The 25,990-nt window shown below is 41.0% G+C and overlaps 1 protein-coding gene and 1 long non-coding RNA gene across 4 annotated transcripts in view; both read right to left on the reverse strand.

Moving 5' to 3' along the window:
- LOC106562893 (interleukin-6 receptor subunit beta) overlaps nucleotides 1-25,990 on the reverse strand; it is a 104,645-nt gene that overhangs the window by 70,985 nt on the left and 7,670 nt on the right. Inside the window, exons 2-9 of one of the 3 annotated variants that reach the window (XM_014127964.3) lie at nucleotides 20,471-20,500; nucleotides 19,852-19,926; nucleotides 19,249-19,548; nucleotides 10,163-10,304; nucleotides 9,823-9,977; nucleotides 9,575-9,729; nucleotides 9,016-9,175; nucleotides 8,715-8,797 (exon numbers count right to left, since the gene is read on the reverse strand). In XM_014127964.3, the coding sequence (XP_013983439.3) occupies nucleotides 8,715-8,797; nucleotides 9,016-9,175; nucleotides 9,575-9,729; nucleotides 9,823-9,977; nucleotides 10,163-10,304; nucleotides 19,249-19,548; nucleotides 19,852-19,926; nucleotides 20,471-20,500 (1,100 nt within the window). The remainder of the gene's footprint in view (nucleotides 1-8,714; nucleotides 8,798-9,015; nucleotides 9,176-9,574; nucleotides 9,730-9,822; nucleotides 9,978-10,162; nucleotides 10,305-19,248; nucleotides 19,549-19,851; nucleotides 19,927-20,470; nucleotides 20,501-25,990) is intronic. The other 2 variants (XM_014127965.3, XM_014127966.3) reach the window with 2 other exon arrangements.
- LOC106562895 (uncharacterized) lies at nucleotides 4,640-8,708 on the reverse strand. The gene is made up of 2 exons (XR_006757620.2): nucleotides 4,854-8,708; nucleotides 4,640-4,746 (listed from the first exon to the last, which is right to left on the reverse strand). It is a non-coding gene; the product is annotated as an uncharacterized LOC106562895 (long non-coding RNA).

Below are 25,990 nucleotides of genomic sequence, written 5' to 3' on the forward strand. Positions count from 1 at the left end.
TCCGGACGTCAAAATACTGCCCCCTACCCAAAAGAGGTTAAGAAACTGACTGTTAGAACTGTTAAGGCTCCATGGATTGATAAGGAATTGAAAAACTGTATGATTGAAAGAGAAGGGGAAAAAGTGGCTAATAAGTCTGGCTGCACAGCCGACAGCCTGACTTACTGCAAATTGAGAAATGACGTGACTAAACTCAACAAAAATAAGAAGAAACTGTATTATGAAGCCAAGATAAAAATAAAAAAACTTGAGTTCTTAAAATTAAATTATGGGCAGAAAGACAAATTCAAATCAATTTTTCATCGAATCAGATGGCTTATTCATCACAAAACCATTTGATGTTGCCAATTATTTTAATGATTGCTTCATTGGCAAAGTGGGCAAACTTATGGAGAAAATGCCAACAATGAACAGTGAGCCATCGTATTCATGCATAAAAAAACTAATAATGAAAGAGAAGCAATGCAAGTTTGAGAGAGGTGGAAGAATTAACGTTATCTATCAATAATGACAAACCTCCTGGCAAATGTACTGATGATGGTAGCTGCATCTATGGCCACTCCTATCTGTCAGATCTTAATCTGAGCCTAGAGGAAAATACTTTGTCCTCAGGCCTAGAGGGAAGGCAAAGTCAGTCTGCTACCAAAGAGTGGTAAAGCGGCCTTTACTGGTTGTAATAGCCGACCTATCAGCTTGCTGCCAGCTCTGGGAAAAATTGTGTACACAAAATTGTTCTATTTCACTGTAAACAAATTTACAACAGGACTTTCAGCATGCTTATAGAGAAGGGCACTCAACATGTACTGCACTGACACATGACTGATGATTGGTTGAAAGAAATTGATAATAAGAAGATTGTGGGAGCTGTACTGTTACATTTTAGTGCCGCCTTTGATATTATTGACCATAACGTGGTGTTGAAAAAATGTATATGTGTTATGGCTTTTCAACCTCTGCCATATCGTGAATGCAGAGCTATCTAATAGAACTCAGAGTTTTCTTTAATGGGCTTCTCTAATGTCAAACATGTAAAGTGTGGTGTACCACAAGGCAGCTCTCTAGGCCCTCTGCCCTTTTCTATTTTTACCAATGACCTGCCGCTGGCATTAAAACAAAGCATGTGTGTCCATGTATGCTGATGACTCAACCATATACGCATCAGCAACCACAGCTAATGAAGTCACTGAAACCCTTAACAAAGACTTGCAGCCTGTTTTGGAATGGGTGGCCAGTAAAAAAAAAAATGTCCCTGAAAATCTCTAAAACAAAGAACATTGTATTTGGTAGAAATCATTCCCTAAGTTCTAGACCTCAGCTGAATCTGGTAATGAATAGTGCAGCTGTTGAACAAGCTGAGGGGACTAAACTATTTGGAGTTACCTTAGATTGTGAACTGTCATGATCAAAACATATAGATTCAATGGTTGTAAAGATGGGGAGAGGTCTGTCTGTAATAAAGAGATGCTCTGCTTTTTTGACACCACACTCCAAAAAGCAAGTCCTGCAGACTCTAGTTTTGTCTTATCTTGGTTATTGTCCAGTGCAGTAGAGTGCTGCAGAGCTAGTTAAGCTGCAGCTGACCCAAAATAGAGCGCCACGTCTTGCTCTTCATTGTAATCAAAGGGCTGATATAAATACTATGCATGCAAGTCTCTCTTAGTTAAGAGTTGAGGAGAGACTGACTGCATCACTTCTTTTATTAGAAACATTGTGTAGAAAATGCAAAATTATTTGCATAGTCAACTTACAAACAGCTCTGACACACACACTTACCCCACCAGACATGCCACCAGGGGTCTTTTCACAGCCCCCAAATCCAAAACAAATTCAATAAAGCGTACAGTATTATACAGAGACATTATTGCATGGAACTCCATTCCATCTCATATTGCTCAAGTGAACAGCAAACCTGGTTTAAAAAAACTGATAAAGCAACAACTCACGGCACCATGCCTCTCCCCTATTTGACATAGTTTGTGTGTATGCATTGATATTGTAGGCTACGTGTGCCATTAGTTAAAAAATATATATACATACAGTTGAAGTCGGAAGTTCACATACACCTTGGCCAAATAGATTTAAACTCAGTTTTTCACAATTCCTGACATTTTATCCCAGTAAAAAAGAACCCTGTCTTAGGTCAGTTAGGATCACCACTTTATTTTAAGAATGTGAAATGTCAGAATAATAGTAGAGAGAATGATTTATTTCAGCTTTTATTCCTTTCATAACATCACCAGTGGGTCAGAAGTTTACATACACTCAATTAGTATTTGGTAGCATTGCCTTTAAATTGTTTAACTTGGGTCAAATGTTTCTGGTAGACTTCCACAAGCTTCCCACAATAAGTTGGGTGAATTTTGGCCCATTCCTCCTGACAGAGCTGCTGTAACTAAGTCAGGTTTATAGGCCTCCTTGCTCGCACATGCCTTTTCAGTTCTGCCCACACATTTTCTATAGGATTGAGGTCAGGGCTTTGTGCCACTCCAATACCTTGACTTTGTTGTCCTTAAGCCATTTTGCCTCAACTTTGGAAGTATGCTTGGGGTCATTGTCCATTTGGAAGACCCATCTGCGTCCAAGGTGTAACTTCCTGATGTCTTAACTTCTCTAGGGCCGGCGGGACGAAATCGTCCCACCTACATAACAGCCAGTGGAATCCTGTGGCGCGTTATTCAAATACCTTAGAAATGCTATTACTTCAATTTCTCAAACATATGACTATTTTACACCATTTTAAAGACAAGACTCTCGTTAATCTAACCACACTGTCCGATTTCAAAAAGGCTTTGCAACGAAAGCAAAACATTAGATTATGTCAGCAGTGTACCCAGCCAGAAATAATCAGACACCCATTTTTCAAGCTAGCATATAATGTCACAAAAACCCAGAAGACAGCTAAATGCAGCACTAACCTTTGATGATCTTCATCAGACGACACACCTAGGACATTATGTTATACAATACATGCATGTTTTGTTCAATCAAGTTCATATTTATATCAAAAACCAGCTTTTTACATTAGCATGTGACGTTCAGAACTAGCAAACTTCCGGTGAATTTACTAAATTACTCACGATAAACGTTCACAAAAAGCATAACAATTATTTTAAGAATTATAGATACAGAACTCCTCTATGCACTCGATATGTCCGATTTAAAAATAGCTTTTCGGTGAAAGCACATTTTGCAATATTCTGAGTAGATAGCCCGGCATCACAGGGCTAGCTATTTAGACACCCACCAAGTTTAGCCCTGACCAAACTCCGATTTACTATTAGAAAAATGTTATTACCTTTGGTGTTCTTCGTCAGAATGCACTCCCAGGACTTCTACTTCAATAACAAATGTTGGTTTGGTCCCAAATAATCCATTGTTATATCCAAATAGCGGCGTTTTGTTCGTGCGTTCAAGACACTATCCGAAAGGGTAAAGAAGGGTAACGAGCATGGCGCATTTCATGACAAAAAAATTCTAAATATTCCATTACCGTACTTCGAAGCATGTCAACCGCTGTTTAAAATCCATTTTTATGCCATTTTTCTCGTAAAAAAGCGATAATATTCCGACCGGGAATCTGCATTTAGGTAAACAGACGAAAGAAAATAAAGCATGGGGTCGACTCGGGCACGCGCCTAAGCCCATTGTACTCTGATCGGCCACTTGCCAAAAGCGTAAATGTGTTTCAGCCTGGGGCTGCCTCGATATCATTCAGCTTTTTCCCGGGCTCTGAGAGCCTATGGGAGCCGTAGGAAGTGTCACGTTACAGCAAAGATCCTCAGTCTTCAATAAAAAGAGCCAAGATGAACAACAACTTGTCAGACAGGCCACTTCCTGTAAGGAATCTTCTCAGGTTTTTGCCTGCCATATGAGTTCTGTTATACTCACAGACACCATTCAAACAGTTTTAGAAACTTTAGGGTATTTTCTATCCAAAGCCAATAATTATATGCATGTTCTAGTTACTGGGCAGGAGTAGTAACCAGATTAAAATCGGGTTCGTTTTTTTATCCGGCCGTGTCATTACTGCCCCCTACCCCCAACAGGTTAAGATGTGGCTTCAATATATCCACATAATTTTCCTTCTCATGATGCCATCCATTTTGTGAAGTGTATGTAAACTTCTGACCCACTGGAATTGTGATACAGTGAATTATAAGTGAAATAATCTGTCTGTAAACAATTGTTGGAAAAATTACTTGTGTCATGCACAAAGTAGATGTCCTAACTGACTTGCCAAAAATTACTCATACAGAGTAATATAAGAATGCAATTGCTGAACTTAAGTAGATATTCTAAACACAGTGTTTTGATAACTTTCAAGTGTAACAGTTCCACAGAATAAACCATCTTTCACATAACTGTTTAAATTGTGTTCTGCCAATATAACAATGTGCAAATATTACACTTGTCTTTCATCCAATTGTTCAATTGTCATTCATCGTCAATACAGATACTTTACCCATCAGCATTTCGTCTGGTGGGGCTGGGGCTACCTTGCCAAACATGTCAGTCGTCAAACCTTCCTATATGGTGTAGAGGACACCATGTAGCCTAAGAAAGGAGTTCCCTGATATGTTTGAAGAAAACACAGGTCCATTGATAGTACCATTCGAATCAATAATATCAAAAGACAATAAAAAATGTATAATTTTATTGCTGAGGGCAAGGTCTCTCCATTTCGGACAGCATCAAGCCCGCCGGACTCCATCCCATCATCTTGAAAGTCTTGCTCCATACAGGTATCTTTGAACACACATACAGTCACTGTTCTATTGCCAATGGTAGTTAGAATAGGTGATATCTGACATAAATGATACTATGTTGAAGTTAACAGGCCAGCCTAAACCTACCAAATTCTGTTCTCCCCATTGACAACCGTTGGTGAGAAGGCAAGAAATTAGGTCTTTGCCAGAGCCCCATTGATGGGGATAGCAGCGTAGATCAGCTCCTGGCCCCTCAAAGATACTGGTCGGACACACACACACACACACACACACACACACACACACACACACACACACACACACACACACACACACACACACACACACACACACACACACACACACACACACACACACACACACACACACACACACACACACACACACACACACACACACACACACACACACAATCAATGTTGATTGATAACCCTGGTGGAACCAACCTGAACACTGAGTTTACAGTTCTATTTCACATCTAAAAAGTAGAAAAAAAGCAACAAAGGTCCGTTTACAAATTATGTTTCACAATTGGGTCATCAAAGTAATGAAGTGGGTTACCTTCTGTATTTGTACAAATTATGAGCCTGTGAAAGCGGTTGCCGCTGACAGGTGAAGGTTGCTGGCCGGATACTTGCCAACATGTGGAGGACTGTTCCATTCATAGGAATGCACACAGTGAGAGCTTGTAAGTAAGCATTTCACGGTGAGGTCTACACCTGTTGTATTCGGCGCATGTGACAAATAAAATTAGATTTGATTTTGATGACGGTCCCCATGCTGGTATCTCTACGCTGCATGTTTGCAAACTGGACATCTCTTGAACAACTGCAGTAGACAATCTTATGAGGTGGTGTCAACTGGGAGGGCCTGTGACAGGGTGATATAAGACAGCCAAGTGGTATATTACATTTTCTTCTAAAGAAAGGATAAAGCGTTTTGCTAATGCACTTCACAACCAAAATACTAGTTGTATTTGCTTGGCTGGGGAATTAGACTAATTGTTTATCAAGCCAGATATTTTTGAATACAACTTTTCACATAACCCGTCGTTGTCAATAGGGCAGTAACTCAGGTCACTAGCTAATTCTATGCTTTACAGATGTAGACTGACTGGCTCCAGATTGGAATAGATTCAGTCCAGTGATGCAGTTACACTATGACATGTTTTGCCATGGCCCTGGGTTGGTTTGGGTTTGTTGCTGCTAGTTAGTACACAGTTGTAGTCAGACATGAATTAACTAGTACCACCACAGATGCATCCAATATTTATTTGTGCCCTAGACATGGGTTGCACCTTGGAGGCTCATGTGACAGTTCAGTCTAATTTACACTAACTTCTAATGGCATGGAAATACGATGACATTACTAAAGTAGGCAAACAGTAAGCAGGAAACAACTCTGCCATATGTCATCAAAATTACTTTGGAGAGATAGAAATGTTACCATTACTGTTACTAGCAAAGTTTGTCAAAATAGCTAGCAATGTTAATGTTAGCTAGCTAAAATACGGTGGACCCCTCAATCTAAGCTGGCTAAAGTTACACTGCATCTAAAGTCAATCTGGCAACATCAATCATGACAAAGGGTTCTCCTACTAATTATTTGCCTTCTTTTGAACATGTTATCATGTTTCCAAGCCAAATCCGAGCTAGGTACAGTTGAAGTCGGAAGTTTACATACACTTAGCTCGTTAAAACTCGTTTATCAACCACTCCACAAATTTATTGTTAACAAACTATAGTTTTGGCAAGTCGGTTAAGACACTACTTTGTGCATTACACAAGTCATTTTTCCAACAATTGTTTACAGACAGATTAGTTTCACAATTCCAGTGGGTCAGAAGTTTACATACACTAAGTTGACTGTACCTTTAAACAGCTTGGAAAATTCCAGAAAATGGCAGCTTTAGAAGCTTCTGATAGGCTAATTGACATCATTTGAGTCAATTGAAGGTGTACCTGTGGATGTATATCAAGGCCTACCTTCAAAGTCAGTGCCTCTTTGCTTGACATCATGGGGAAATCAAAAGAAATCAGCCAAAACCTCAGAAAAACATTTGTAGACTTTCACAAGTCTGGAAACTGCTCCCAAGGGTGAACCAAACGCCTGAAGGTACCACGTTCTTCTGTACAAACAAGAGTACGCAAGTATAAACACCATCGAACCACACAGCCATCATAACGCTCAGGAAGGAGATGCATTCTGTCTCCTAGAGATGAACGTACTTTGGTGCGAAAAGTGCAAATCAATCCCAGAACAACATCAAAGGACATTGTGAAGATGCTGGCTGAAATAGGTACAAGTATCTATATCCACAGTAAAACAAGTCCTTTATCAACATAACCTGAAAGGCTGTTCAGCAAAAAAGAAGCCACTGCTTCAAAACCGCCATAAAAAAGCCAGACTATGGGTTGCAACTGCACATGGGGACAAAGATCGTACTTTTTGGAGAAATGTCCTCTGGTCTGATGAAACAAAAATAGAACTGTTTCGCCATAATGACCATCGTTATGTTTGGAGGAAAAAGGGAGAGGCTTGCAAGCCTGAAGAACACCATCCCAATCGTGAAGCACAGGGGTGGCAGCATCTGTTGTGGGGGTGCTTTGCTGTAAGAGGGACTGGTGTACTTCCCAACATAGATGGCATCATGAGGCAGGAAAATTGCAGAACTGACAAGCGTGTGCGAGCAAGGAGGCCTAAAAACCTGACTCAATTACACCAGCTCTGTCAGTAGGAATGGGCCAAAATTCACCCAACTTATTGTGGGAAGCTTGTGGAAGTCTACCGGAAACATTTGACCCAAGTTAAACAATTTAAAGGCAATGCTACCAAATACTAATTGAGTGTATGTAAACTTCTGACCCACTGGGAATGTGATGAAAGGAATAAAAGCTGAAATAAATCATTCTCTCTACTATTATTCTGACATTTCACATTCTTAAAATAAAGTGGTGATCCTAACTGACCTAAGACAGGGTTAATTTTTACTGGGATTAAATGTCAGGAATTGTGAAAAACTGAGTTTAAATATAGTTGCCTAAGGTGTATGTAAACTTTTGACTTCAACTGTAGCTCTGCTAGCGGTGATAATGACTATCAAAATGTACATAACGAGATATATAACCAGCAGTCTATGGTCTAGCTACCGGTATACTCACCATCACTGGGGTCCAACGAAATCCAACCACCTATTCTGCATGGTAGGGTATTAGGCAGAGCATGGAAACCATAATTGGCTGTGCATCCTGCTGGAAGCATGCATTGTCGAACCGGAGCCATGGTCAATCTGTCTCAAAACGTCCGTGAGCCTTTGAACACGTTGGGGGCGATGAAACAATGGAGGGAAGCGAAGTGGGCTGAGGGGCAATTTGCACGTGGAGCTTCACAAAAAGGGGCATGAATTGTTGACAATTGTATTCCAAACCCAACTTTAAATGTACTCGTTCTGACGCACTCAGGTTCCAAACTGTGTTTTAGATGAGACTGGCGTTATGACAAATTATCCTATTTACACTTTGTAGTCAATTTTGACATCACAATACATTTTTGACTCATATCGATACCACATAGGCCGTTTTCAAAGGGATTAGTTGTTTTTTCAGGGCAGTCACTCTTTAAATATCACCTTTGCCAGCACAGATGAAACTAATGACTGACTAACGAGGCGACCAGTGCAACACGTCCTGCCCAACGAGGATGATTCCAATCAGTGTTCGTCAACACCTAAACAGAACCAACCTCAAAACTAAAATCGAAAATCAAAGCCTGTAAGTCACCTTGTCCAAGAGAGATTTACATGGTTATAAAAATGTAACCCTACACAAAACACTGACCTTCTTTGAAGTATTAGAAAAATTCCTATGGGAAAACAATTATGTCGAGAAAAAAAAAATATTGCAACCATTTCCGTGTTTGATTACTAGGTTTTATGGGTATTATGATGACATCACTGTGGCACTCTATTTTCAGTATGGCCTTCATTACCTTACACATCACTTGCACTCTCCGCTCACTTTTGACTTGGCTGGGAATGACGACTCTCCATAGGTCTGGCTTACTTGTAGGCTCTAGGCAAAGAACAGAGCCAAAATCGATACAACTCAGCCATCTGAGATATGACAAACTGAGCAGTCCATAGACTACCTACCTGGATCACACTCACTATTGTTGAACTAAATCACTCATACACTGACTTCACATATGAGTTCTACAGCTTAACATGGTTGGCCACAATGCTAAATGAAACATAATAGAATGATATATGTTTGTTGTCATGGCTACTCACTGTCCTCTGGGGTCCTGGCGGTAGAGTTAGCGCTCCAGTCACTCCAATAGCCATAGCCCCTATAATGAATGCATCGCACCTGCACTACATACTCTGTGTCCGGCTTGAGGTACTGAAGACGGAAAGACTCCTTGTAGCTTTCAGTGTCATTTGGGGGTACCTAAAAGAGAGTCAATTAAATGGATATATTGACAAATGGAGTCAAGAGGGCAACAATGTGCCATATTACAGTTCATTTGCAACACTTACAAGTAGAATGTTTGATTCACTGTTGATAACACCTATCAGAATAAGGATAGGATAGATGGCTTTTAACATTAAAGAGATTTCACTCTAACGTTTGCCAGATATTTACACACCTTATAACAAGTCTAACATCAAGCCCATGCCATCGGTTGTGTAGATCATACTATATCCCTTTACCAGGAAATTATATGATGCTTATCCTTTCATTTTGGGATTGAGGTTACAACAAATGGCATGGGACATATCAACATTAGTCTACTTCTGAGGTCTAAAGAATATCCTTTTAACATGTATTGTGATTGTGGCTATTTACCTCAGTCCAGTCTCCAGAGCCCACAGTGCAGAACCTGATGTTGTATTTCAGCATTACATAGGTTACATGGATAGGGTGCTTCCAACTCACTAAGAGAGTCCTGGAAAAGTTATTCTTGGAAATAATATTGACATCTGATGGGGGATTCGTTTTCACTGCAAAACAAGACAAACCATTAAACTATATGGGGAAGGTGATAATCATTGTAACCTCAAGGGCAATCAGAAAATACATTTCACTCCACCTACCCAAATCAGCAGCATAAATATCCAGAATGTCAGATCGAACCTTCCCCAACTTGTTTTCAACTTCTACCCACATAGCAAGTTCCATGAAGCTTGGAAAGGTGCCGAAGTCGATGTATCCACTACTTCTGTTAGCTTTGCTGCTCTTATTTGAGACACTGAATAAACACAACAATGATCTACATTGTTAAATGATCAGAAATCAGTAATGAACAAATCACATACATTATCTATGAACCTTGATATTTAGGGGTTCTCAGAACTGAAGCCAGGTTTTCCATTCACCGATTTGAAAAATAATGTTGGTATCCACCATGTATCTAACCTTATGTATGACACTCACATTAGACTGCTAAACAAGGTATAAGTGGTTTTCAGCCTCTCGTCTCTTGTCCCAGGCTGCCATGTGCACGTCACGCAGGAGGACATCTTTCGGCCAGACTGGACAGCCATGCAGGACAGGTTCACAGGCTTCTCAGGGGGATCTGACCAATAAACCAAACAGCTGCCATTATTTCATGTCAGAGAAACATACCAATGGCTATGTACCTACTGCACTGAACAGGATGGGGTCAAAATTCATTTCGATTCAGGAAGTCAATTGAAATTCACTTCCTCAATTGAAAACTGAATTGAACCCAAACCTGACAGCGAGAAAGCTTTAGGGTCATTCAGTGTGAACATGAAAGACCGGAAAATTGTTAGACTCCAGCCACAGACTGTTCTCTCTGCTTCCACATGGCAAGTGGTACCAGAGCATCAAATCAAATGTATTTATAAAGCCCTTTTTACATCAGCAGATGTCAAAGTGCTATACAGAAACTGACCCTAAAACCACAAACAGCAAGCAATGCAGATGTAGAAGCACAGTGGCTAGGAAAAACTCCATTGAAAGGCAGGAACCTAGGAAGAAACCGGGCCGGTCCTCTTCTGGCTGTGCCGGGTGGAGATTGCATGGCCATTAAGTACAGATTGTTCTTCAAGATGTTGAAATGTTCATAGATAACCAGCAGGGTCAAATAATAATCACAGTGGCTATAGAGGGTGCAATAGGTAGCTCACAATATTGTCAGCTGGTGATAGTCAAGCAAATAACTGCCGGTCTCACGGTAATTGATCATTAATTAACAAACACATTTAGCATCTCCTGGCTTTCACACATAGCACACAAGCCACTGATGCAGACCTTTGGAACATCTATATTTTAAGTCTAATAAATCCATGTAATATAGCCTACACCTTCACAATAAATCCATTATTTATTTTAGACAGGTCTAAAGAACCATGATATGAAGAAAATGTAGTCTATTTCAGAAGAACTGAATAGCATACTCTGAGTTGTCCTTATGTAAGGTCCTGATCTGGCTATGCCATATGGCTGTGGGCTACACTAGTTAATTTAGCAGACAAGATTTGCTTAGAATTCCGTGGCATTACTTTATATCATTTAACAGTATGAAAAATACAATTGAACATAGCTGAATAAAATACAAAGGATCTTTTCTATTAACGATTTGAAGGAGTGAGCACATGCAGCTATTCTGCGTTGAGTGTTTTAAGAAACAAGTACTCCTATATGCTTAATTTATAATTATGTGATACATATGTTGGGCTCTATGTTTTCATTTTTAATATAGTCTAAGGCTGCATGATGAAACTAATGATTTGAAAAAAGTTGCATGAAAGGCATGAGCTCCGGTTAGTTTTTGACAAACACTTGATAATGCCTCGAATTTTCCGGCGGTATCCCCATTGTGTGGCCGTAATGCCCCCTTCAAAAATCCAGGCCTTTTGCGGTCAGTGGCCATTGTGCCCTTAGGCTGGATGTAATAATTATTATTCCCTTCTCCCTGTATGCTCCGAAGCACCTCTCACTCACATGGCTATCCGTCATGTGATCGGGTCTTCCTCACAGGCTACAAGTGAAGATAGACACACCGGGGACACAACTGCACGCGTCCTTATCCAATTCCGAGGTGCATATTGAAGATACTGGAAGAACTGTCCACATTTAATTTGTCAGCCTAACGAACAGCAAAAGCACTAGCCTATGTTAATCTACTATCCCCCATAGTATAAAAGTTGACCTATTCTATTCTGTGCAAAGTAATATTCATAAAATAGATCCCAAATTAATACAACCACTAGCATCAAAACACCTGTCTTAAGCAATGAGGCTGATGCAACAGAACATTTAGCTTAAAATGTTGATAAACTATTAGGCTATTTCTTCACATTATAAGCGCAGCAATGCGCACACGGCAGTAGCCTATAAGCGCGAATGTTCCATTAGCAGGAAAACACATATCAAAAGTGACTGCAAATGCGATTATGCATGTAATGCTTTTATTATAAAATGTGTTTTTTAATGGTGAAAATTATCTTCCCCAAACTTGAAACTCACGGGCTGCGTATGAATGCCAGTTACGCTCTACACCCATTGGAAAGCAGATTAATGTGCTTCATGTTAAGAAAATTATTTGGCCACTTTAGTTGCTAAATAACCCTCATCAAAACATGTAGGCCTATGGGCTACATGTCATAATTACGTAAAATTACAGTATTTTCACGGCCGGATAAAAAACGTACCCGATTTAATCTGATTATTACTCCTGCCCAGAAACTAGAATATGCATATAATTATTAGCTTTGGATAGAAAACACTCCAAAGTTTCTAAAACTGTTTGAATGGTGTCTGTGAGTATAACAGAACTCATTTGGCAGGCAAAACCTGAGAAGATTCTGTACAGGAAGTACCCTGTCTGACCATTTCGTGGCATGAACCAAAACAACATTTGTTATTGAAGTAGCAGTCCTGGGAGTGCATTCTGACGAAGAACACCAAAGGTAATCAAACTTTTCTAATAGTAAATCGGAGTTTGGTCAGGGCTAAACTTGGTGGGTGTCAAAATAGCTAGCCGTGATGGCTGGGCTATCTACTCAGAATATTGCAAAATGTGCTTTCACCGAAAAGCTATTTTAAAATCAGACACCTCGATTGCACAAAGGAGTTCTGTATCTATAATTCTTAAAATAATTGTTATGTTTTTTGTGAACGTTTATCGTGAGTAATTTAGTAAATTCACCGGAAGTTTGCGGGGGGTATGCTAGTTCTGAACGTTACATGCTAATGTAAAAAGCAGGTTTTTGATATAAATATGAACTTGATTGAACAAAACATGCATGTATTGTATAACATAATGTCCTAGGTGTGTCATCTGATGAAGATCATCAAAGGTTAGTGCTGCATTTAGCTGTGGTTTGGGTTTATGTGACATTATATGCTAGCTTGAAAAATGGGTGTCTGATTATTTCTGGCTGGGTACTCTGCTGACATAATCTAATGTTTTGCTTTCATTGTAAAGCCTTTTTGAAATCGGACAGTGTGGTTAGATTAACGAGAGTCTTGTCTTTAAAATGGTGTAAAATAGTCATATGTTTGAGAAATTGAAGTAATAGCATTTCTAAGGTATTTGAATAACGCGCCACGGGATTCCACTGGCTGTTACGTAGGTGGGACGAAATCGTCCCACTGCCCCTAGAGAAGTTAACTGCCTTGTTCAGGGGCAGAATGACAGATTTTTACCTTGTCAGCTCGGGGATTCAATCTTGCAACCTTACGGTTAACTAGTCCAACGCTCTAACCACCTGCTTTACATTGCACTCCACGAGCCTGCCTATTACGCGAATGCAGTAAGAAGCCAAGGTAAGTTGCTAGCTAGCATTAAACTTATCTTATAAAAAACAATCAATCAATCATAATCACTAGTTAACTACACATGGTTGATGATAATACTAGTTTATGTAGCCTGTCCTGCATTGCATATAATCGCTAAGGTACACGTTGCTCCAACCATAAACATCAATGCCTTTCTTAAATTCAATACACAGAAGTATATATTTTTAAACCTGCATATTTAGCTACAAGAAATCCAGGTTAGCCGGCAATATTAACCAGGTGAAATTGTGTCACTTCTCTTGCGTTCATTGCACGCAGAGTCAGGGTATATGCAACAGTTTGGGCCGCCTGGCACGTTGCGAACTAATTTGAGAGGATTTTACGTAATTATGACATAACACTGAACGTTGTGCAATGTAACAGGAATATTTATACTTAGGGATGCCACCCGTTAGATAAAATACGGAACGGTTCCGTATTTCACTGAAAGGAAAAACGTTTTGTTTCGAGATGATAGTTTCCGGATTCGACCATATTCATAACCTAAGGCTCGTATTTCTGTGTGTTTATTATATTATAATTAAGTCTATGATTTGATAGAGCAATCTGACTGAGCGGTGGTAGGCAGCAGCAGGCTTGTAAGCATTCATTCAAACAGCACTTTCGTGCGTTTTGCCAGCAGCTCTTCGCTGTGCTTCAAGCATTGCGCTGTTTATGACTTCAAGCCTATCAACTCCCAAGATTAGGCTGGTGTAACCGATGTGAAATGGCTACCTAGTTAGCGGGGTGCGCGCTAATAGCGTTTCAAATGTCACTCGCTCTGAGACTTGGAGTAGTTGTTCCCCTTGCTCTGCATGGGTAACGATGCTTCGAGGGTGGCTGTTGTCGATGTGTTCCTGGTTCGAGCCCAGGTAGGAGCGAGGAGAGGGACGGAAGCTATACTGTTACACTGGCAATACTAAAGTGCCTATAAGAACATCCAATAGTCAAAGGTATATGAAATACAAATCGTATAGAGAGAAATAGTCCTATAATAACTACAACCTAAAACTTCTTACCTGGGAATATTGAAGACTCATGTTAAAAGGAACCACCAGCTTTCGTATGTTCTCATGTTCTGAGCAAGGAACTTAAACGTTAGCTTTCTTACATGGCACATATTGCACTTTTACTTTCTTCTCCAACACTTTGTTTTTGCATTATTTAAACCAAATTGAACATGTTTCATTATTTATTTTAGGCTAAATTGATTTTATTGATGTATTATATTAAGTTAAAATAAGTGTTCATTCAGTATTGTTGTAATTGTCATTATAAAAAAAAAGAAAAAAAAAAAGAAAAAAAAGAAATATATATTTTTACTTTAACCTGTTGGGGGTAGGGGGCAGTATTTACACGGCCGGATAAAAACCTTACCCGATTTAATCTGGTTATTACTACTGCCCAGAAACTAGAATATGCATATAATTATTGGCTTTGGATAGAAAACACCCTAAAGTTTCTAAAACTGTTTGAATGGTGTCTGTGAGTATAACAGAACTCATATGGCAGGCAAAAACCTGAGAAGATTCCTTACAGGAAGTGCCCTCTCTGACCATTCCTTGAGCTTCTTGTCTCTGTTTATTGAAGACTGAGGATCTTTGCTGTAACGTGACACTTCCTACGGCTCCCATAGGCTCTCAGAAGGCGGGAAAAAGCTGAATGATGTAATTCCAGCCCCAGGCTGAAAAACATTAGCGCTTTTGGCAAGTGCTCTATCAGAGGACAATGGGCTGAGGCGCGTGCACGAGGGGATCCCATGCTTTTATTTTCTTTCGTCTTTGAACCTAAACACAGATTCCCGGTCGGAATATTATCGCTTTTTTACGATAAAAATGGCATAAAAATTGATTTTAAACAGCGGTTGACATGCTTCGAAGTACGGTAATGGAATATTTAGACATTTTTTGTCACGAAATGCGTTGTGCGCGTGACCCTTATTTACACTTCGGATAGTGTCTTGAACGCACAAACAAAACACCGCTATTTGGATATAACTATGGATTATTTTGAACCAAACCAACATTTGTTATTGAAGTAGAAGTCCTGGGAGTGCATTCTGACGAAGAACAGCAAAGGTAATAAACATTTTCTTACAGTAAATCTGACTTTGGTCAGGGCTAAACTTGGTGGGTGTCTAAATAGCTAGCCCTGTGATGCCGGGCTATCTACTTAGAATATTGCAAAATGTGCTTTCACCGAAAAGCTATTTTAAAATCGCACATAGCAAGTGCATAGAGGAGTTCTGTATCTATAATTCTTTAAATAATTGTTATGTTTTTTGTGAACGTTTATCGTGAGTAATTTAGTAAATTCACCGGAAGTTTGCGGGGGGTATGCTAGTTCTGAACGTCACATGCTAATGTAAAAAGCTGTTTTTTGATATAAATATGAACTTGATTGAACAAAACATGCATGTATTGTATAACATAATGTCCTAGGGTTGTCATCTGATGAAGATCATCAAAGGTTAGTGCTGCATTTAGCTGTGGTTTTGGTTTTTGTGACATTATATGCTAGCTTGAAAAATGTGTGTGTGATTATTTCTGGCTGGGTACTCTCCTGACATAATCTAATGTTTTGCTTTCGTTGTAAAGCCTTTTTGAAATCAGACAATGTGGTTATATTAATGAGAGTCTTGTCTTTAAAATGGTGTAAAATAGTCATATGTTTGAGAAATTGAAGTAATAGCATTTCTAAGGTATTTGAATATCGCGCCACTCGATTCCACTGGCTGTTGACTAGGTGTGACGATTTCGTCCCACATACCCTAGAGAGGTTAAAGATAACCCTCTAGTGGTGTGGGGGCTGTGCTTTTGCAAAGTGGGTGGGGTTAGATCCTGCCTGTTTGGCCCTGTCCGGGGGTATCGTCGGATGGGGCCACAGTGTCTCCCGACCCCACCTGTCTCAGCCTCCAGTATTTATGCTGCAGTAGTTTGTGTCGAGGGGCAAGGGTCAGTCTGTTATATCTGGAGTATTTCTCCTGTCTTATCCGGTGTCCTGTGTGAATTTAAGTACCGTAATTTCCGGACTATTAAGCTGACCCATTGAATTACAAAAAATATTTATTATTTTGAACCTAAATAAGCCGCACATGTCTATAAGCCGCAGGTGCCTACCGGTACATTGAAACAAATGAACTTTACACAGGCTTTAACGAAACACGGCTTGTAACAAAAATAAAAATAGTAGGGTGACCATATTTTAGTTTTCAAAAAAAGAGGACATGTCTGGGAAAAAGAGGACATATGGTCACCTGTCAGCTGTCTCATTTGGAGTTTTTAACTTCGACTAATTTACTTTGCACGCCACCATTCTTCCAATCAAAATACTGAATAAGCAGAGGGTATATTTTCACAGCACCGTGATTGCTCCCATCAGTAGAAACACCACATGTTTTCTAGTGCTTTCTGAGCTATGTCGACAGAATGTGGTGCTATCACAGCGTTAACAATTGCTTCGGTCTTAGTACGAGCGCCTGAAAATTTTCGCGCAGTCTCGGAATCAGGGAAAGCCTTTTTTAACAAGGCAGACGTGCAGTCCATTGATCTGTAGCTATTGTGATGCTTCGTGTTGTGGAATGCAAAAACTCCCTCCGCAGCAGTAACAGCATCTTCTGTTTTACCTGCTCTCACAAAATAGTCAGTTAATTTACCTGACGAACTCTCTCCTTTAGCTGCAATTTTGTGTTGTGCGGAGCTTATGTGGGCTTCTAGGTCGCTAGCACCTTTATTTGACACTGACACGGACGTGCCAGCTTTGCAGGTCATGCATTCTGCTTCACACGGATCCCAACCAAGATGAAAACACGGGAATTTTCTCTGTAAATCGTCTGTGAATTTACATTTGCGTTTGGGCATTTTTACACTGTTCTGGAGCCATGTGCCACTGTTGACAAGCAAGCTGCTGCTCTGTCTCTTGGCTGTTGCCATGGTGAGGGTAATGATAAAGATGCAGTTTGACCAATGTTTGCGTAGGCCTACATGACCCACCAATGGTGTCGTGTGAGAAGGCGGGACCTAAAGAGAAAGGTCAAAGCAATGCAAAACCCCAAAAACGCACACAATGAATGGGACTGTAGAAAGCAAAAGCCGAATCCCGGACATTTTGGGCGATTTAGAAATCCTGGCCGGACGCATTTTTTTAGGTCCAAAAAGAGGACATGTCCGGGAAAAAGAGGACGTATGGTCACCCTATAAATACGCTTTAACGAAACACGCTTTGTAACAAAAAATAAAAAATTAGCAGTAAACACTAGCCTACCAAGAAAGTCATTGGTCACCATCTTCCTCCTCCTGTGCACTGAAACCACTGAAGTCATCTCCTTCGGTGTCGGAGTTGAATAGCCTCAGAATTGCTTCATCCGATATTGGATCGTTTTCATTGCCGCTCTCGTCACTGTCATCCGGAGGCAAATCCCCCGCTGAGCCCTCTTCAACACGCAGCAGTCCAGCCTTTTGAAACCCGTTGATGATAGTGGATTTTTTGACAATGCTCCACGCTGTCAGGACCCACTGGCAGACTTGACCATAAGTTGCCCTTCGCATGCAGCCCGTTTTAGTGAAGGATTTTTTAAAGTATTTCCCCCAAAAAAATTGAAAGGGGGAAAAATCCATATATTAGCCGCGTCATTGTTTAAGCCGCGAGGTTCAAAGTGTGGGAAAAAAGTTGCGGCTTATAGTCCGGAAATTACGGTATGCTCTCTCTAATTCTCTCTTTCTCTCCTTCTGTCTTTCTCTCTCTCTCAGAGGACCTGAGCCCTAGGACTATGCCTCAGGACTATCTGGCATGATAACTCCTTGTTGTCCCCAGTCCACCTGGCCGTGCTGCTGCTCCAGTTTCAACTGTTCTGCCTGTGGCTATGGAACCCTGACCTGTTCACTGTGATTACTATTATTTGACCATGCTGGTCATTTATGAACATCTTGGCCATGTTCTGTTATAATCTCCACCCGGCACAGCCAGAAGAGGACTGGCCACCCCTCATTGCCTGCTGCCTCCCTAGAAAGGCCAAAACCTAGAGAGTTTTTCCTAGCCACCGTGCTTTTACACCTGCATTGCTTGCTGTTTGGGGTTTTAGGCTGGGCATCTGTACAGCACTTTGATATATCAGCTGATGTAAGAAGGGCTATATAAATACATTTGATTTGGATGGCAGGAAGCTTGGCCGCAGGGAGGTATTTTACGAACATATACTTAGGAATATTAAAACACTTCAGTTTTTTTCCCGATCACGAGTATCATGTGATCCGATTGTCAACTGTCAATTTACAGATACGATAACGAATACAAGTATGGTCATGTCGGCACACCCCTAGTAAATATGGTATTGGCATTGACCCTTTATATAGCTTCCTTACTTTATTGTTCTTATTTCTATTACTCGTGTCTTTTGTTCTACTTTACTTTTTAATAGTACTACTGCATTGTTGGGAAAGAGCAAGCAAGGCATTTCACTGTACTAGTGCATGTGAAAATAAAAACTAGAAATGTGCACATTACATTTTCTTGAATATCAGTACAAAGGCATGTCCTTTGGATACATTTTCACTTTATTTCTGTAAGAAATTTTTGCACTTGTATCCAAATGAATTACTCAGAAATTAAATTGAAATAGAGATAGAGGAAAATACCTGCGTGGAAATGTTGTTCTATTTTGATATGAAATAACCTTATATTGATTGATGTGAAATCATTGGATGCATACTTACACCCTTTGGTCAATAGAATCCCATGGATTACTTGATTTAGGTTTAAGGATAAGGGAGACCCTTTCTTCTCACAAAGTAACCAGTTGGCTGTTTCATTGGTGATGGTGATGGTCACGCTAACAGCCGAGTCATTTATCTTGGTGTACTGCTCTTTGGGCACTGTGATGTTTTTTAACTTCCAGTAGATGTCCTCCGCTGTGGCTTTAGCAGCTTTGTCGAGCACACATGTGGCGGTGAATTCCTTCCCAATTTCCACCAATGGAGATTGTGGGATTATTGTTCCATAGGTGGTGATAGAACCTAGAGAAAACCCATGCATCAAGTCAATGCTACTAGGAAATGCATGGTGAATTTTACACAGAGGGAAAAGGCCATATGTGGTTGTTTTCATGGTTATTTGGAAACATATCACTAGGGTCAGTACAAAGCTCACTGTCATTAAAGCACAGCAACTTAAAGGAAGAAGACGGCTCATTCTAGGGTTTATGTGCAGCAGAGAGGTTAAATCAAAACATATCAGACTGTATGTCGCTGTGGAAAAGAGTGCCTTCTAAGCAGCACTTAATGACAAAAATTGTTATTGAAATGTAGTGGTACACTTACTACAGGTGGGCCTACAGGCCAGCCATGCAAAGGACAGAAGCTGCAGCAAACGGTATGATGACTTGTCCATGATGCCTGAGGGAAGATTCAGAAATTCACAGACTCGCCAATCCTAGCCTACATTTTATCGCAAACCATTTCCCCCCCCCAATTAATTGCTAGTGTTGGGGAGCAGTTAAATTACTAGTGGAACTACATGTAGTTAACTACGTTTTGCAGTAACGTGGTGGTAGTTAAAGAGATACTTTGAGATTTTGTCTGAGGCCTTTTATCTACTTCCCCAGTCAGATTAACATGTGGATACCATTTTTATGTCTCTCTGTCCAGTATGCAGAAAGTTAGAGGTAGTTTCACGGGCCAATGCTAACCAGGGTTAGCATAATGACTTGAAGTCTACGGGTATCTGCTAGCATATACCCATAGACTTTCAGTCATTTCGTTAATGCTAGATAGCAATTGCGCTAGCGCTAATTAGCAACTTCCTTGAAACCGCACACATAGACAAACATTTTATCCACGAGTTCATCTGACTCTGGGGAAGTAAAGGGACTCATTGCCAAAATCCCTCAGTATCCCTTTAAACGAAATAATATTTGCAGTGTTTTCAGTAGGTAATTACCTTTTTGCCAGTTAACGGTGTAGCTAAGTACTGGAAATACATAGAAATACACACAAAAACAGAAAATATGAGTGAAGTAGGCATCAGACCTGCCGAATTCTGACTTGAAACATAGTTTTGGGGTTTAATAGACTAAATTACACATTCTGTTAACATTGACTCCAGTGTGATCAGTCTTTCAATTTGTGGTTGTAACGCTCCTCTTCGTCTGAAGATAGAGAGAAATCGCTGTCGGAAAAAGTGGACCAATACGCAGTGGGTTGCGTGCTCATCATTATATTTATTAAATGTGAACACCAAGAAAAAACAAGAAACAACGACCGACAGGAACAGCTTTGCAGGCTATAACAAATACTAGCAGTGCAAAATCAACAACCCACAAACCCCAGGTGAAAAACACACTCCTAATATATGACTCCCAATCAGGCACAACGATAACCAGCTGTTCCTGATCGGGAGCCACACAGACCAACAAAGAAACAGACATCCTAGAAAAACCATACAACACAAACCCTTATGCCACGTCCTGACCAAAATACTAATACAATACTCCCACTGCTGGTCAGGACGTGACAGTGGTCTATGACATTTCAGATTTAGACACCAAAATGTATCACAAAGTAGGTTGGATGTAGTGATCTACTTTAAAAGATGCACTATGCCGAAATCGCTCCGCCATTTCCTGGTTGTTAAAATTCTAAAAGGTTGCTGAATTTCAGTTACGTATAGTGTAGAGAACCACTGTACCATCTAAACCACTGAAATATACTTTCAATAACCCAAAACATTGCATTTTCAGCTGTTTGAAGCTGGTGTACAAAACCAAAAGACGCAAAAACAAAACTTAAGAACCGGAAGTTTAGAAATAGCGCACATAGAACAGATATACCGCTTCTTAGGCTTGGTTTCAATGAGAATGACAGATCTATAACACACATTTTTTTTTTCATCTTTTTCCCAAGATGGCGTAGCAGTTCAGACGTCCTCTACCCTCCTCTTGTCGTGTCCCGTGTATTTATATATTTACATATTTTTTTTCTTCACTTATCTTTTTATATATATATATATTCTTTTTTAATTCTAAAAACTCAACCTCAAAGCACTCTCCTGCAACCCGCCTCACCAATTTAAAAAAAAGAAAGTATTATTTACCTCATCTGAATTCCACAACAGAAGCTAGCAAGAGGTTAGCCATTTTCACTGGCTAACGTTGAAGTTCAGCTAGCCACGGTTAGCTGTCCTCAGCTATCCATTAGCTCGAAAAGCTATCGCCAGTTTTTGTACAGCGCGACTCAGACCAGAGCATACCGGACCTATTCTCTCTCCTTTCCCCGATTTCTACCGCAGGCTCTGGACATTTACACCTGGATCTTGCAGCTAACTAGCTGCTACCTGAGTGACTATTGGCAACGTCGGTCACGGAATTAACACACATTATTACGGAGCTAGCCAGCTAGCCAGCTGAAGAGTTCCGTCAGCCACTCCTGGGCTATTCCTGAGCTAGCCAGCTGAAGTGTCTCCTGGGCTACAACTCACCTATCCTGACCCGTTTTATTGCCGATCCGGAGCCCCATCGGGTCTTCACGGCTGGACCACCGACGTTATCTGCCCGAGGGAGTTATCCAACTGGCCCCTCCGTCGCGACGTAACCTGATCGCCCATCTGCGGCCCGCTAATCGTTAGCTGTCTTTTCGGCTGCGATCTGAATAGGTCTATCGGACACTTTTCTTGGGCCACTATAACTAACTATTTTGCCAACTTGGACAGGTCCCCCCTTCCACACGGAACCCCACTAACCCAAAGACGGAAACGCACGAGCTGGCTAAAAACAGACCTCCCTCCCATCTTCCACCAGCTTGCTACCTATGGCCCGGCTAGCTGTCTGAATCTCACTGGACCCTTTGATCACTCGGCTAAGCATGCCTCTCCTTAATGTCAATATGCCTTCTCCATTGCTGTTCTGGTTAGTGTTTATTGGCTTATTTCACTGTAGAGCCTCTAGCCCTGCTCATTATACCTTATCCAACCTCTCAGTTCCTCCACCCACACATGCTATGACATCTTCTGGTTTCAATGATGTTTCTAGAGACAATATCTCTCTCACTATCACTAAATGCCTAGGTTTACCTCCTCTGTACTCACATCCCACCATACCTTTGTCTGTACATTATACCTTGAAGCTATTTTATCGCCCCCAGAAACCTGCTCCTTTTTCTCTCTATTCTGGACGTCACAGACGACCAATTCTTATAGCTTTTAGCCGTACCCTCATACTTATTCTTCTCTGCTCCTCTGGGGATGTAGAGGTGAATCCAGGCCCTGCAGTGCCTGGCTCCACTCCTACTCCCCAGGCGCTCTCTTTTGATGACTTCTGTAACCGTAATAACCTTGGTTTCATGCATGTTAACATTAGAAGCCTCCTCCCTAAGTTTGTTTTATTCACTGCTTTAGCACACTCCGCCAACCCGGATGTCCTAGCTGTGTCTGAATCTTGGCTTAGGAAGTCCACCAAAAACTCTGAAATCTTCATCCCTAACTACAACGTTTTCAGACAAGATAGAACGACCAAAGGGGGCGGTGTTGCAATCTACTGCAGAGATAGCCTGCAGAGTTCTGTCCTGCTATCCAGGTCTGTACCCAAACAATTTGAACTTCTACTTTTAAAAATCCACCTCTCCAAAAACAAGTCTCTCACCGTTGCCGCCTGCTATAGACCCCCCTCGGCCCCTAGTTGTGCTCTGGACACCATATGTGAACTGATTGCCCCCCATCTATCTTCAGAGCTCGTGCTACTAGGTGACCTAAACTGGGACATGCTTAACACCGCAGCCATCCTACAATCCAAGCTTGATGCCCTCAATCTCACACAAATTATTAATGAACCCACCAGGTACAACCCCAAAGCCGCAAACACTGGCACCCTCATAGATATCATCCTAACCAACGTGCCCTCTAAATACACCTCTGCTGTTTTCAACCAAGATCTCAGCGATCTCTGCCTCATTGCCTGCACCCGTAATGGGTCAGCGGTCAAACGACCTCCACTCATCACTGTCAAACGCTCCCTGAAACATTTCAACGAGCAAGCCTTTCTAATCGACCTGGCCCTGGTATCCTGGAAGGATATTGACCTCATCCCGTCAGTAGAGGATGCCTGGTTATTTTTTTTAAATGCCTTCCTCTCCATCTTAAATAAGCATGCCCCTTTCAAGAAATGTAGAACCAGGAACATATATAGCCCTTGGTTCTCCCCAGACCTGACTGCCCTTAACCAACACAAAAATATCCTGTGGCGTTCTGCATTAGCATCGAACTGCCCCCGCGATATGCAACTTTTTAGGGAAGTTAGAAACCAATACACACAGGCAGTTAGAAACGCCAAGGCTAGCTTTTTCAAACAGAAATTCGCTTCGTGCAACTCCAACTCTAAAAAGTTCTGGGACATTGTAAAGTCCATGGAGAATAAGAACACCTCCTCCCAACTGCCCACTGCACTGAGGATAGGAAACTCTGTCACCACCGATAAGCCCACTATAATTGAGAATTTCAATAAGCATTTTTCTACGGCTGGCCATGCTTTCCACCTAACTACCCCTACTGCATTCAACAGCACTGCACCCCCCACAGCTACTCGCCCAAGCCTCCCCCATTTCTCCTTCTCCCAAATCCATTCAGCTGATGTTCTGAAAGAGCTGCAAAATCTGGACCCCTACAAATCAGCTGGGCTTGACAATCTGGACCCTTTCTTTCTAAAATTATCTGCCGAAATTATTGCAACCCCTATTACTAGCCTGTTCAACCTCTCTTTCGTGTCGTCTGAGATTCCCATAGATTGGAAAGCAGCTGCTGTCATCCCCCTCTTCAAAGGAGGTGACACTCTTGACCCAAATTGCTACAGACCTATATCCATCCTACCCTGCCTTTCTAAGGTCTTCGAAAGCCAAGTTAACAAACAGATTACCGACCATTTCGAATCCCACCGCACCCTCTCCGCTATGCAATCTGGTTTCAGAGCTGGTCATGGGTGCACCTCAGCCACGCTCAAGGTCCTAAACGACATCGTAACCGCCATCGATAAGAAACAATACTGTGCTGCCGTATTCATTGACCTGGCCAAAGCTTTTGACTCTGTTAACCTCTCTAGGCTAGGCGGGACGAATTCGTCCCACCTACGTAACAGCCACGGCTATCCTGTGGCGCGATTTTCAAAACCTTAAAAATCCTATTACTTCAATTTCTCAAACATATGACTATTTTACAGCCATTTAAAGATAAGACTCTCGTTAATCTAACCACACTGTCCGATTTCAAAAAGGCTTTACAACGAAAGCAAAACATTAGATTATGTCAGCAGAGTACCCAGCCAGAAATAATCAGACACCCATTTTTCAAGCTAGCATATAATGTCACATAAACCCAAACCACAGCTAAATGCAGCACTAACCTTTGATGATCTTCATCAGATGACAATCCTAGGACATTATGTTATACAATACATGCATGTTTTGTTCAATCAAGTTCATATTTATATCAAAAACCTGCTTTTTACATTAGCATGTGACTAGCATGTGACTAGCATTCCCACCGAACACTTCCGGTGAATTTACTAAATTACTCACGATAAACGTTCACAAAAAACGTAACAATTATTTTAAGAATTATAGATACAGAACTCCTTTATGCACTCGCTATGTCCGATTTTAAAATAGCTTTTCGGTGAAAGCACATTTTGCAATATTCTGAGTAGATAGCCCGGCCATCACAGGCTAGCTATTTTGACACCCACCAAGTGTGGTACTCATCAAACTCCGATTTACTATTAGAAAAGTTTGATTACCTTTGCTGTTCTTCGTCAGAATGCACTCCCAGGACTTCTACTTCAATAACAAATGTTGGCTTGGTTCCAAATAATCCATAGTTATATCCAAATAGCGGCGTTTTGTTCGTGCGTTCAAGACACTATCCGAAGGGTAAAGAAGGGTACCGTACTTCGAAGCATGTCAAACGCTGTTTAAAATCATTTTTATGCTATTTTTCTCGTAAAAAAGCGATAATATTCCGACCCGGAATCGTTGTTTTCATTCAAAGAGAGACAAAGTAAACATGGTGTCGGCTCGTGCACGCGCCTCCAGTCTCATTGTCCTCAGATCGACCACTATCCAAATGCGCTAATGTTTTTCAGCCATGGCCTTGAAAGCCACCATTCATCGTTCTGGCGCCTTCTGAGAACCTATGGGAGCATTAGAAAAATGTCACGTTATGCCAGAGATCCCCTGTTTTGGTTAGAGATGATCAAGAAGGCCATGAAATGGTCAGAGAGAGCGCTTCCTGTTTGGAATCTTCTCAGGTTTTGGCCTGCCAAATGAGTTCTGTTATACTCACAGACACCATTCAAACAGTTTTAGAAACTTTAGGGTGTTTTCTATCCAAATCAAACAATTATATGCATATTCTAGTTTCTGGGCAGGAGTAATAACCAGATTAAATTGGGTACGTTTTTTTATCCGGCCGTGAAAATAC

This window comes from Salmo salar, chromosome 11, assembly GCF_965601325.2.
Source record: "Salmo salar chromosome 11, fSalSal1, whole genome shotgun sequence".
Classification (NCBI taxonomy): Eukaryota; Metazoa; Chordata; class Actinopteri; order Salmoniformes; family Salmonidae; genus Salmo; species Salmo salar.